The sequence below is a fragment of the Dipodomys merriami genome, unplaced genomic scaffold, assembly GCF_024711535.1.
Source record: "Dipodomys merriami isolate MVZ:Mamm:240054 unplaced genomic scaffold, mDipMer1.0.p SCAF_7, whole genome shotgun sequence".
In the NCBI taxonomy this organism is placed as follows: domain Eukaryota; kingdom Metazoa; phylum Chordata; class Mammalia; order Rodentia; family Heteromyidae; genus Dipodomys; species Dipodomys merriami.
Window position 1 is genome coordinate 73543945 of NW_027206290.1, and position 11580 is coordinate 73555524.

The 11580-nt window shown below is 45.9% G+C and overlaps 1 protein-coding gene across 2 annotated transcripts in view; it reads left to right on the forward strand.

Annotated features, from left to right (window-relative positions):
• Nucleotides 1–10633, forward strand: part of Rpn2 (ribophorin II) — a 54261-nt gene extending 43628 nt beyond the window's left edge. Inside the window, exons 14-18 of one of the 2 annotated variants that reach the window (XM_070007265.1) lie at nt 621–716; nt 2526–2601; nt 4868–4997; nt 6414–6461; nt 10306–10633. In XM_070007265.1, the coding sequence (XP_069863366.1) occupies nt 621–716; nt 2526–2601; nt 4868–4997; nt 6414–6461; nt 10306–10318 (363 nt within the window). In that variant the 3' untranslated portion in view covers nt 10319–10633. The remainder of the gene's footprint in view (nt 1–620; nt 717–2525; nt 2602–4867; nt 4998–6413; nt 6462–10305) is intronic. The other variant, XM_070007266.1, reaches the window with a different exon arrangement.
• Nucleotides 10634–11580: the final 947 nt, after the last annotated feature.

Consider the following 11580-nt stretch of genomic DNA (forward strand, 5'->3'; position numbering starts at 1 on the left):
TCTGACTACCCAGTCCATCAGTGACTGCTTCTGTTCCTTTACCCTGGCTATATGAACTTCTCAAATTGCTCAGCGAGAAAAACAAAACAACAGCAAAACAATAGCTGAGAAATGCTTGCCCAGACTTGTGGTTTTAACTCTGGAAATTAGGCAGAAAGAGTAAGGAGCAAAGTTTGTTTAGGGCATCCTTGGAGTTGTGGCTAAAGGGGAGGAGGAGTTTGGGGTTGATGCCATCTATATTGGAAGCAAGGCTTCAACATTTGACCTAGGAACCTAGAAGCTCTCTGAAGTTGAGCCCTGCCTCAGATGATTACCCAAGCCATCTCTAGCCCTGGCCACCCTCTTTGCTGCAACTCAGATGCCTGCCACTTAATGGGTGTCAGCCTCCGAATGACAATGAGTTTAAGCTAGAAAAGTTGGCCAAGCAGTAGCTAGGACCACCAAGGTATCCTTGGGAAGGGAGACCTTTGGTCAGAAACCGGTATTGACAAGCGGCATAAGGCCAAATAGCCTTTTGTTGTCAGGTGGTGCTGCCTCTGAGAGCATTTCCTCCTCCCTGGCATACAGGGCAGCCCCTGCGGCACGTCCTGAAGTCTTCCTGATGTGTCTTCTCCCGGCAGCACCTGTTCCGAGAGCCTGAGAAGAGGCCCCCCACGGTGGTGTCCAACACCTTTACAGCCCTGATCCTCTCGCCCTTGCTCCTGCTCTTTGCTCTGGTGAGTTGCTGTAATTAGCATGGCCAGTGTGTGTCTGGCGCCAGACCCAGCAGATGTAGCCTTTTCAAAGGAGGCTTTGTGCTCTGGCCTCAGCCTGGCTCCAGAGAGGTTCAGCAGCTGTGACCTGAACTGATGGTCAAAAAATTGTAGAGTGTCCGAAATTCCCCATGATGGGGGAGCGCCAAGTAAACTGGTCCATTAACAAGGGGCATGAGAAAGTTCCTGGTAGCCACTAAAAGTGACAGAAGTGTGTGGTCTGTGATGCTCTACAGGAGCATTCAGATGGGAGGGAGTACGAACAAAGCAAGGCCCAGTGCTGCTGGCTGGGACAACCGACAGCAGCTCTGATAGCACAAATCCACATGAAATCCTCCTAACAGCGAGTGTTAATGAGTCTATCAATGATGGAATGGTGTGCGGCTCGTCAGCAGGGCAGGAAAGTCCATACCCCAAGGTCTACTTTGGAGGGAAGGAAGCAGGGAGTAGGGTCATGTGTTTAATGTGATGTTCGTGGAAATTGTTCATAATTACATTAATTTTGGTTATCTCCAATAAGACATTTTAAATAGTGGATGGAAAATTTTTAGCTTTTGTGTTCTACTGTGCTGTGAGTGTATTTTGTTTTGTTTTGTTTTGTTTTGGGTCCAGTCTTGGGGCCTGAACTCTGGGCCTGGGCGCTGTCCCTCAGCTCTTCAGCTCAAGGCTAGCCCTCTACCACTTGAGCCGCAGCGCCACTTCCGGCTTTTTTCTTTTTGCTTATGTGGTGGTGAGGAATCGAACCCAGGGCCTCATGCATGCACGGCAAGCACTCTACTACTGAGCCACCTTCCCAGCCCCTGTGAGTGTATTTTTGTTTTTTTGGGTCCAGTCGTGGGTCTGAACTCTGGGCCTGGGTGCTGTCCCTCAACTCTTCAGCTCAAGGCTAGCGCTCTACCACTTGAGCCACAGTGCCACTTCTGGCTTTTTTTTCTGCTTATGTGGTGCTGAGGAATCAAACCCAGGGCCTCATGCATGCAAGGCAAGCACTCTACCATTGAGCCACCTTCCCAGCCCTGTGAGTGTATTTTTTAACCAAGTAATTTGGTGTTTCTCTCTCTCTCTTTCTATATACATACATATATATATGTGTGTGTGTGTGTATATATATATGTGTATATATATATATATATATATATATATATATATCTTTTAAAATTATAAACATTAATTACAAATCCTCGAAGTTCAGAGAATTTTGAGAAAAAGTCACTAGGTCTTTCTTATTTTCAGAAAGTTGCCTTTGTTCCTACTTCATTGGTTGACTTTGACAATAGAAGTGTTGGTGGGGCTTTAGAAAGCATAGCACAAACTTTCAGAAAGCAGATCTGTCTCATACTTAAGTGACTGGCATTTCAGGAAGCAAAGAACCTGCAGTGAAAGCAGGCAACTGCCAGCTACCTGTGTGTCTCTGTTATGAGAAAATGTAGTTCAAGTGTCAGATCCTTCCTCATAAAAGCAGTCTTTGACCTTTCAGCTCCATGGCTGCACCTGTTTTAAAATAGAAGAGTTTGCCATCATTAAAAATGATGTTCAAGTTCAGAACCCATGCCTGTTGGAGGGTAGTGTCAAGCTGCCTTTCTAAGGAAAAAAGGGAACACTTTTCCCTGAGGGCTTATATTAGGATGGCTGTCACTTGGAAAAATTCTGGCTTTCCAGTATGCATGAACATTAAAGGCCTGGTGCTGTTCATTGGCTTAGCCTTGGCAGGGTGTGTATTGTCTCTCTTTCAAGTTCTAATGTCTTCTTAATTTATTTCTTCCCATCATGCAGTGGATCCGGATTGGTGCCAATGTCTCCAACTTGACTTTTGCTCCTAGCACAATTATCTTTCACCTGGGACATGCTGGTAAGTGCCCCAGACCGCTAATTCTGTTTAACCTCCTCTGACATTTTGCCTGCCTGCACAAAAGCCATTTTAAGTAGACCCATAACCTATTAACTGTAATGACTTAATAGCATAACATTTCCCTCTTCCTCCTGGCCTTTTAGGACAGTTAATATGATGATAAACCTGTTTGGCTCATCAGCTTAGAACAGCTGTCATTATATTGAGCCTCGTTGTACTAGGAGGCTGTTGGCAGGCTATTTACCCTCACTTAATAGCCCCGTTTGCTTCCAGAGATTACTCACTTAGCATATCTTTACACTGAGCCATCTTCCTCAATGAAGAGTATTAGTGCATTTTCCAAAGGTTATCTTTTCTCCACTGTATTGATCTTCATGTTTGCTGCTGACTCTATCTGGACAGTAATAGAAAACAGTCCCTTCCATAGACAGATACACTATCCTGCATTGATAACTGGGAACTTTGGGCTAAAACAGCCTCAATAGTAAACCAGTCGAGCATTTCTGAGGCTTTGACCCTACTGGATCAGTGTTGCCTTGCAGTTCACTGAGATGTCACTGTACTTGGTAATTCCAGGAGTCATTACCTCTGTACCTTTTGGAAGGACCCTTAGGTGAAGTCCTTATACTCCAAGCAAAGGTGTGCCTTTTTTTCCTGTGGAAAGAGAAAGTCCATAGCTTTGATCAGATTTTCAGTGTCCGTGACCTCAAAACTGGTTAAGCAACCCTACTGTAGTTCATCCATCATCCTTCTGTAGTTCATCTATCATCCTTCTGGCGAAAACTGACTGTATGACCTTTCTCTCCAAATAAGTTATTGGACTTGAGTGATAGCTCTCATGGGTTAAACTGTGCAAGACCTGAATATAAATTAGTGTAGCCCTGACTTTTCTTGTCAGTATGCTTATTGTGCATGCTTTTTGGTTCTCTTTGCAACTCTAGTGGGGGTGTACAAGGCATAATTACCCCTGGGAGGTGAGAGAATTTGGAATCGTAAATTAGATGGCTGGTGATAGCAGGACCTGGGCCAGAACCACTAGGCTGTCAGTGCTGTCACCAAACACTTTTGCTACTCCTTTCTCCTCAGTCCTTCTTGCTTCATTCCTACTCATAGTAGCAAATTATCGTTAACGTTTTTTGTTGTTGGTGGTGGTCATGGGACTTGAACTCAGAGTCTGGGTGCTGTCTCTGAGCTTTAATGCTCAAGGCTAGCACTCTACCACTTCGAGCCAAAGCACCACTTCTGGTTTACTGGTGGTTAATTGGAGAGAAGAATCTCAATTTCCTTCCTGGACTGGCTTTGAACCATGATCTATCCTCAGATCTCAGCCTCCTGAGTAGCTAGGATTATAGGTGTGAGCCAACAGCACCCAGCTTTTAACATCATTGTAATGAAAAAGAAGATGCTTATCTATTTATATCCTGAATGCTTTTCATTAGGAATTTGAAATAAAAGGGGTTGAGTATGTAGCTCAGTGGCAGAGCCTTTGCTTGGCATATGTGAGGCAAAAGAAAAAAATAATTTCAAATACAGTAAAGTTTTACATGAAACAAAACAAAAACACATCTACATTAAAAAGACAAAGAAATGAATTGTATGCAAGTTACTCATTCTCATAATCCTCACTACTTGTGAGGCTGAGAAAGATAGATCATGGTTCAAGACCAGCCTGACCACAAAAATTTGTGAGATTCCTTCTAAACCCATAGTTGGACACAATGGCAAGTGCCGGTCCTCTAAACTATGCGAGAAGGTGAGATTGGGAGGATCACGGGCAGAAAAGTTCATGAGATTTTGGGTGTGGTGGCACACAACCACCTGTCATCCCAGCTATGATAGGAACACTAAAATAGGCAGATCACAGTTCAGGCGCATGCCCAGTCAGAAAGTAAGACCAGGCTCAAAAATAAGGACTGCAGATATGGGCCAGGTGCTGGCTAGGCAAGCATGAGGCCCTGAGTTAAAAACTCAGAACTGCCAAATTAAAAAAAGTAACATAAAAAGCAGAGAGATAAATGTAAATAGAACACTGGATCAAGATAAAGTAGCTGAAGTCTGATTCTTATTCTTGGATTTCAAGTTGGATAGGCTAAGAGACAAATACATTTGAGTCATCTATTTTCTGGCATCAGGTAAAAGAGATAAAGCAAGCTAGTCTATACATGCAGACCTTGTCATGACCCAGCAGGCCTTGTTCCTAGCTCCCCTGTCCCAAGGCATTGTCGCTGTTTTACTTACCTGGATGTCATGACACCTTTTCTTGTAGCCATGCTGGGGCTCATGTATGTCTACTGGACTCAGCTCAACATGTTCCAGACCCTGAAGTACCTGGCCATCCTTGGCAGTGTGACGTTCCTGGCTGGCAATCGGATGCTGGCCCAGCAGGCAGTCAAGAGGTAAGGCTGAGGGTGAGCGGGGGCTCCAGGGTGTGTTAGCCCAGCTTGGAGACCAAGGTTTTATGGCAGGACTATGTCCTTAGAACAAGGCTGATGCTTTAATCCAGCCCGACATGGAAGACATAAGATGTTTTAAACCAGGACTGAGCCCACATGGTTAGCTGCAGATGTGTGAAAAGCACACTAATTATTGTCCCTGCACATTAGAATGAGAGGTAAAAGTGGGTTAGGATACAAGCTGGAAGGCTGTCTGTATAAAAATTCCCTTTTCTGCTGCCACAGAGGATCCAACCCTACCCTCCTCCAGGCCCCTTAGAATGATGCCCCTGTGACCCCTGATGGTGTCCAGAGCTTTTCTTCCCATGTGTAGGTGCAGAATCTGTGAGAGTTTTGCAGAGGCCCCCAGCAGAGACCTTCTGCCCAGGAGCCCCGAGCTCTGCCCTGGGAAGCAGACAGCCTAAGAGTCACACAAATAAATGGTCAGCTCCTAATGTGATAGCTGGCGGCTGGGCTTTCAGAACAAACTTGGAGGCAGATTTAAATGTCACATAGGTGTTACTCATTGATTTGGCTTTATTAGAACCTGGGTGATTTTCTACCATGCGAAGGCCAATAAGAAAAGGTCAGAGTTGCTTTCACCTTTGGAAGAAATCATTTCTAGATATGCCCTGCTTTCTCCCTCCAGGCCTTCTCTTGGAGGGTTATGACTCAACAGCATGCCTCCCAACATGGCTGCCAATTAGGTCAGTCAGATCCTGGAGACCTCAGGAAGACCATTAACCTGTGGGAGAAGCAAAGGTCTCGTTTTTACCTAGCTCCATTGTGAGCTTTCAGAGTGTTTCACCAAGGGGTCCAGCACAGACTTCTCCTGTAATAATCTGGGTCCCACCAGAGCTCCAGTTGGTGCAGCAGCATCTCTGCTTCACCCTTGTACTCCTTGAATGACCTTTACTTGGCTGTTGGGTTTGGAAAGAGCCAGGGACTCAGCTATTTTTCCAGAACAGAACCTTGTTCCCTTGCAGCCACCAGGCTCAGCCCCAGGGAGCCAGAAGGCCGTTTCCTGCCAGCCTCTCTCTTCTGGAAGTTGCCCACAAGATGAACAAAATCAAGGGGTTAGGGATAGCAATAATTTTCTTTAGAATCCTGCTTAGCAGGAGTTCCTCACCTGAAATCTGGAATCCCAGGGAATGAGACCCAGAATTCCAAAAGGATCAATGAGGTTTTATTCCCACTCCTTTCTCTGCCCACTTCTACACCTACCTTGTAAAAACCTTTTCAAGTGCTGGAGCCATTTCTGTCTGGGGAAAATCAGTGGCTCTGATGGAAGCTCTGGTTGGGTTTTGCCATTTCTCTCCTCAGCTTTATTTCTCTTCTTGCTGTCCTTTCTTGATTCTCAAACACTCTTTCCTTTGGCAGGATCGCTGCAGAGCAGAGCAGTAGATTGGCAAAATATAGGACACTACGGTAAAGATGAAGGGCGGGCTCACCCAGGAGCAGGCGCCCTTTCCCATCCTGCCCACCTCATGCATGTCAGTGGAATTTCAGCCCACTCATTCCTCCTCCCTTCCTATGCCAAAGCCTAATTGTGGTGTCATTTTCCAACCTGATGGATTGCAGCTGTGTCTGGACCAAGGCCAAAGCTTCTTGAGCAGCCTAGCTGCCCTTTGCGATATGGCAACTCTGTCGTGGCCTTGACTGTCTAAGACTATCCTCACTAATATCTCAAGGGGGGTGGTCTCTATATAACAGCTCTCTATTTGTAGGAGAGCAGGGAGTCCATCCTTAGACTTCTTGCATTTGATAAATGGTGATCCCATGGCAAATCCTGGCACACCTTGTCATGGCTTCTAGGCCTTTCTGTGTATTAGTGTGTTTAGGCTAAGCCATGTGAGTTAAATATGAAGGGCTGATGGCCACAGCTGAAAGTTAGCAGCATAATCCGGCTTCCTAGAGCTCCAGAGGGCCCAAGACTATCTTGTGTGCAATAATGTCTTCCCCCTCAGGGGCCAGTCACTGCTTACCTGCTACCTCATGATTTGCTGCTATAAGCTAGGGTCAACAAGAGGTTTCTGGGAAGAGCCTGATGATATTTTAGGTTCTGAGGGCCAGACAGGACTCTAGCTCCAAGATGTGAAATCAGCCATAGACCCATGTAAACAAGTGAGTATGGCTGCGTTCTAATAAAACTTTATGGGCTGGGATGTAGCTCAGTGGCAAAGTGCTTGCCTAGCAAACGCAGCATCCTGGGTTCAATCCCCAGTACCAAAAAAGAAAGACTTCCCCCCCTGTCCCCCAATATATATTTGTGTGTGTGCGTGCATGTGTGCACATGCGCACACATTTTTTTTTTTTTTTTTTTTTTAGAGCCAGGTGCTGGTGGCTCATGTCTGTAATCCTAGCTACTTAGGAGGCTGACATCTGAGGATCACGGTTCGAAACTAGACCAGGCAGGAAAGTCATGAGTTTTTTTTGTCGGTTGTGGGGCTTGAACTCTGGGCCTGGACACTGTCCCTTAGCTCTTCAGCTCAAAGCTAGTCTTGAGACACAGCACCACTTCCTGTTTTCTGAGTGGTTTTTTGCAGATAAGAGTGTCACAGACTTTGCTGTTTGGGCTGGTTTTGAACCTGAGCAGCCTCCTGAGTAGCTAGGATTACAGGCGTGAGCCACTGGAGCTGTGGCTCAAGTGGTAAAATGCTAGCCTTGAGCAAAAGAAGCTCAGGGACAGTGCCTAGGCCTAGAGTTCAAGCTCCAAGACCAGCAACACAAACAACAAAAACTTTATTTACCAAAGTCTTTGGCTGGCTTTGGCTTTTGTGGCAGGGTTGGCCGATGCCAGCCCAGTCCACCAGAGGGGAAGGGAATATTTGAATTTCAAGTCATGTCTTACCCCTTGCCTTGGAAATGGCTTTTCCTGCCAGAGCCGTCTTAGTGTTAATCCTGTGAAAATAGCCATCAAGGGCTTTTCACTGATGTGAGTGCTTATGCCGGGTCACCTAGCCTCCACATAGAGACTGCACTTGGTTGTTGTTTTCAGATTTAAATGAGGTCAATTTACATATAATAAAAAGTACAGTCTTATAATTGCCCCTTCAATCAAATAGACTACCTCTACACTCCAAAAGCCTCTGGTGCCCTTTTTATAGGCCGTCCCTCCCCACTCTGATACTCTGACTGAACCCTATTGATTTTATCCTAAATTAAGGTCCTCTGTCTGAGATTTGCCTTCACAACTAGCCCTTTCTGCTATGTATTCTTTCACTCTACTCTGGCTTAGTTTTTTTTTTCCCTTTGAACTTTAGTCAGCCTTATATTATATTGTTGATCATTTGGACATTTGGGACTTGTGAGGCTGAAGCCTGTGTGCTTCTGTGGCTGAGTGCTTCTGAGCTGAAAGCACACAATGGTTTGAGCAGACATGATGTAGGACAGAACTTCCTGGCCATGGACTGCTGCCCCTCAGTTGTTCACAATCCATACTCATGCTATCATCTCTCCATGAACATTTCTAAACATGCATATTGAGTGTTTCCAGGAACCTTTGAATGCTGGCAAGGAATTAGAAGCACTTGCTTTTAGCCCTCAGGGTTAGTTCCCATGCCTGTGCATGCTCCTAGGAACTGGGTTTTTTGTTTGTTTTTGTTTTTGTTTTTGTTTTTGTTGGCTGGGAGCCTGCCATTCTACCAGACTAACATTATCACCCTAGTCTTCACCACAGGGTCTAGCTGCTTGCTAATGGTGCTGGGTGTGTCTGTACCCTGCTTCTGCTTGCCACATACAAACTTGTTGCTGTCTCCTCTCTGCTTGCAGTCTGTCGACGGCCATTGTCATTTCTTTCCCATCACTTCTTAGAGTGCATTAGCACAGAGAAAGAGGGAATAAAATGATAGAGAGGTTCTTCTCTGAAAGTTGTTCTATGGGGGCCAAGCTTGGTGGTGCATGTCTGTAATTTCAGAACTCAAGAGGCTGATGCAGGAAGATCACAAATTTGAGACCAGCCTGGGCTACATATACATAGGGAAACTGACTCATTAAAACATTTTTTTTTCTTAGCCGGACACTGGTGGCTCACACCTATAATCCTAGCTACTCAGGAGGCTGAAATCTGAGGATCACGGTTCAATACCAGCCCGGGCAGGAAAGTCAGTGAGACTCTTATCTCCAATAAACCACTAGAAAACCGGAAGTGGCGTTGTGGCTCAAGCGGTAGAGTGCTCGCCTTGAGCTGAAGAGTGCAGGGACAGTGCCCAAGCCCAGAGTTCAAGCCCCATGACCGACCCAAAAAAAAAAATTCTTTTGAAATTGGATGTAGTGGTTCATGGTTCACATCTGTCATTTCAGCTAATCAGGAGGTAGGACACAGTTCAAGACTAGCTCAGGTAACAAGCTCAGGTAAAAAGTTAGTGAGAGCCAGATGCCAGTAGCTCATGCATGGAATCCTAGCTACTCAGGAGGCTGAGATCTGAGGACTGCAGTTCAAAGCCAGCCTGGACAGGAAAGTCCATGAAACTCTTATTTCCAGTTAACCACCAGAAAACTGGAAGTGGCGCTGTAGCTCAAGTGGTAGAGTACTTGCCTTGAGTTGAAGAGCTCAGGGATAGCGCCCAGGCCCAGAGTTCAAGCCCCACGACCAAACCCCCCCCCCCCAAAAAAAAAAAAAAGTGAGACCCTTATCACAACTGTGGTGGTTCATGTCTGTAAAGTAGGAAGGTCACAGACTGAGGCCAGCCTGGGCAAAAGTGTGAGACCCTACGTATAAGATAACTGAAGTGGGGGCGGAGCGTATAGCTCAGGTAGCAGATTGCTTTCTCTCCACTTAGTCAGACCCCAGCAGCACCATTTTCAGGAGCCACTATATGTTGGAGCTAAGTGCTGAGGCTGGTGTTGGTGTGCACAGCCACCTGGCAGGAGGTGGGTCAGGATGTCCTCTTCAAGCTCTATCTAGAAAGGCCAAGTTTTGGTTGGCAGGTGTGGGGTCTGGAGATGAGCCTTCTTTAGACTCTGTTCTCCATTTTTCTGGTTGAAGCTTGCCATCTTTGGCCTTGTGCTGTGAGAGGTGTGCCTGGAATTTCCTCTTCCCTTTCTTAGTGTCATCAGGTTTGCTTCATTGATTTTAAATCAGTATCAGCTTCAGTTATGAGCAAGCTGTCTCCCATTCACTGGTGAGACATGAAGGGGCGTAAATGTGTACATGCGTAGCACCACACATCATGATGTTCCGTGTGAGTGGTGGGGGAGGCCCTGGCCTCTGTGGCCACCAATTAGCAAGTGCAGTGTCAGTCATTGGAGGTTTGTTTCTTTTTTCTTTCAGAACAGCACATTAGTTCCAGGAAAAGGACGAAAAGCCTAAGAACTGAAATGAATGGTGAAGAAAGGAGTCAAGAGCAGTCCACAGTGCACCAAGAAGAATGAAAACAAAACATTTTATTTAAAAGAAAAGTTGAGATATGGTTACTTTTTTGCTTGTTTTTAATTTCTCCTCCACAGAGCAGATCCCCGTGAATCCAGATCATCTGTTTCCTTGGCATGATGCCTTAGCAAGATGCTGTGAATGTCCTGAGTTTCCAGATGTTGCATTTGAAAAGTTGAAATCTGTAATTAATCAGTTTTGGAATAAAAGGAATGATAATAGGAAAGAAGGCCTGGTGTAACCATCTTCTAGACTTTGGGGTGCTGGCATGGTTGGGAGCATATGAGGGACTTAGCTGCTAATCAGATGGTAAGGGTGTTTCTGTACCCTTTTTTGGGGGTGGGGGGCAGGTGCTGGTCCTGGGGTTTGAACTCAGGGCCTAGGGACGGGAGTCCCTGAGCCTCTTTGTGCTTAACGCTAGCACTTTACCACTTGGACTACAGCACCATTTCTGACTTTTTCTGAGTTGTTTATTGGAGATAAGAGTCTTATGGACTTTTCTGCCCAGGCTGACTTTGAACTGCGATCCTCAAATTTCAGGCTCCTGAGTAGCTAGGATTGGCGCTTGGTAATGAATGTCTTTTTTGGGGGGAGGAGGGGGGCGGGGATCCAGTCGTGGGGCCTGAACTCTGGGCCTGGGTGCTGTCCCTCAGCTCTTCAGCTCAAGGCTAGCGCTCTACCACTTGAGCCACAGCGCCACTTCCGGCTTTTTTCTTTTTGCTTATGTGGTGCTGAGGAATCGAGCCCAGGGCCTCAGGCATGCAAGGCAAGTGCTCTACCACTGAGCCAACTTCCCAGCCCCCATGAATGTCTTTTTGTTTTTGTTTTTCCTTTTCTTTTTTGGCACAGGGGATTGAACCCACGATGTACTTGCTAGGAAAGTGCTTTGCCATTGAGCTACATCCTGGCCTTCTGTCTCCTTTTTGCATTGGTCTATCTTGCCCCTTGGCTAACAGGACTGAGATGGTAGAAAAGCTGGTTTCCCTCCAGCTTTCTCAGCAATGAGCACCATATAGGATTCCTATTGGCATCTTGTGTTCAAGGTTCTGCTACTGTGACAAAATACCACAAACAGTAATTTTTTAATACATAGTAGAACGGCAGCAATCCAATAGAACTGAAAGCCTCTTTCAGGTGGGGCCTCATTCAGCAGTTTATCACTCCCACATTTCACTG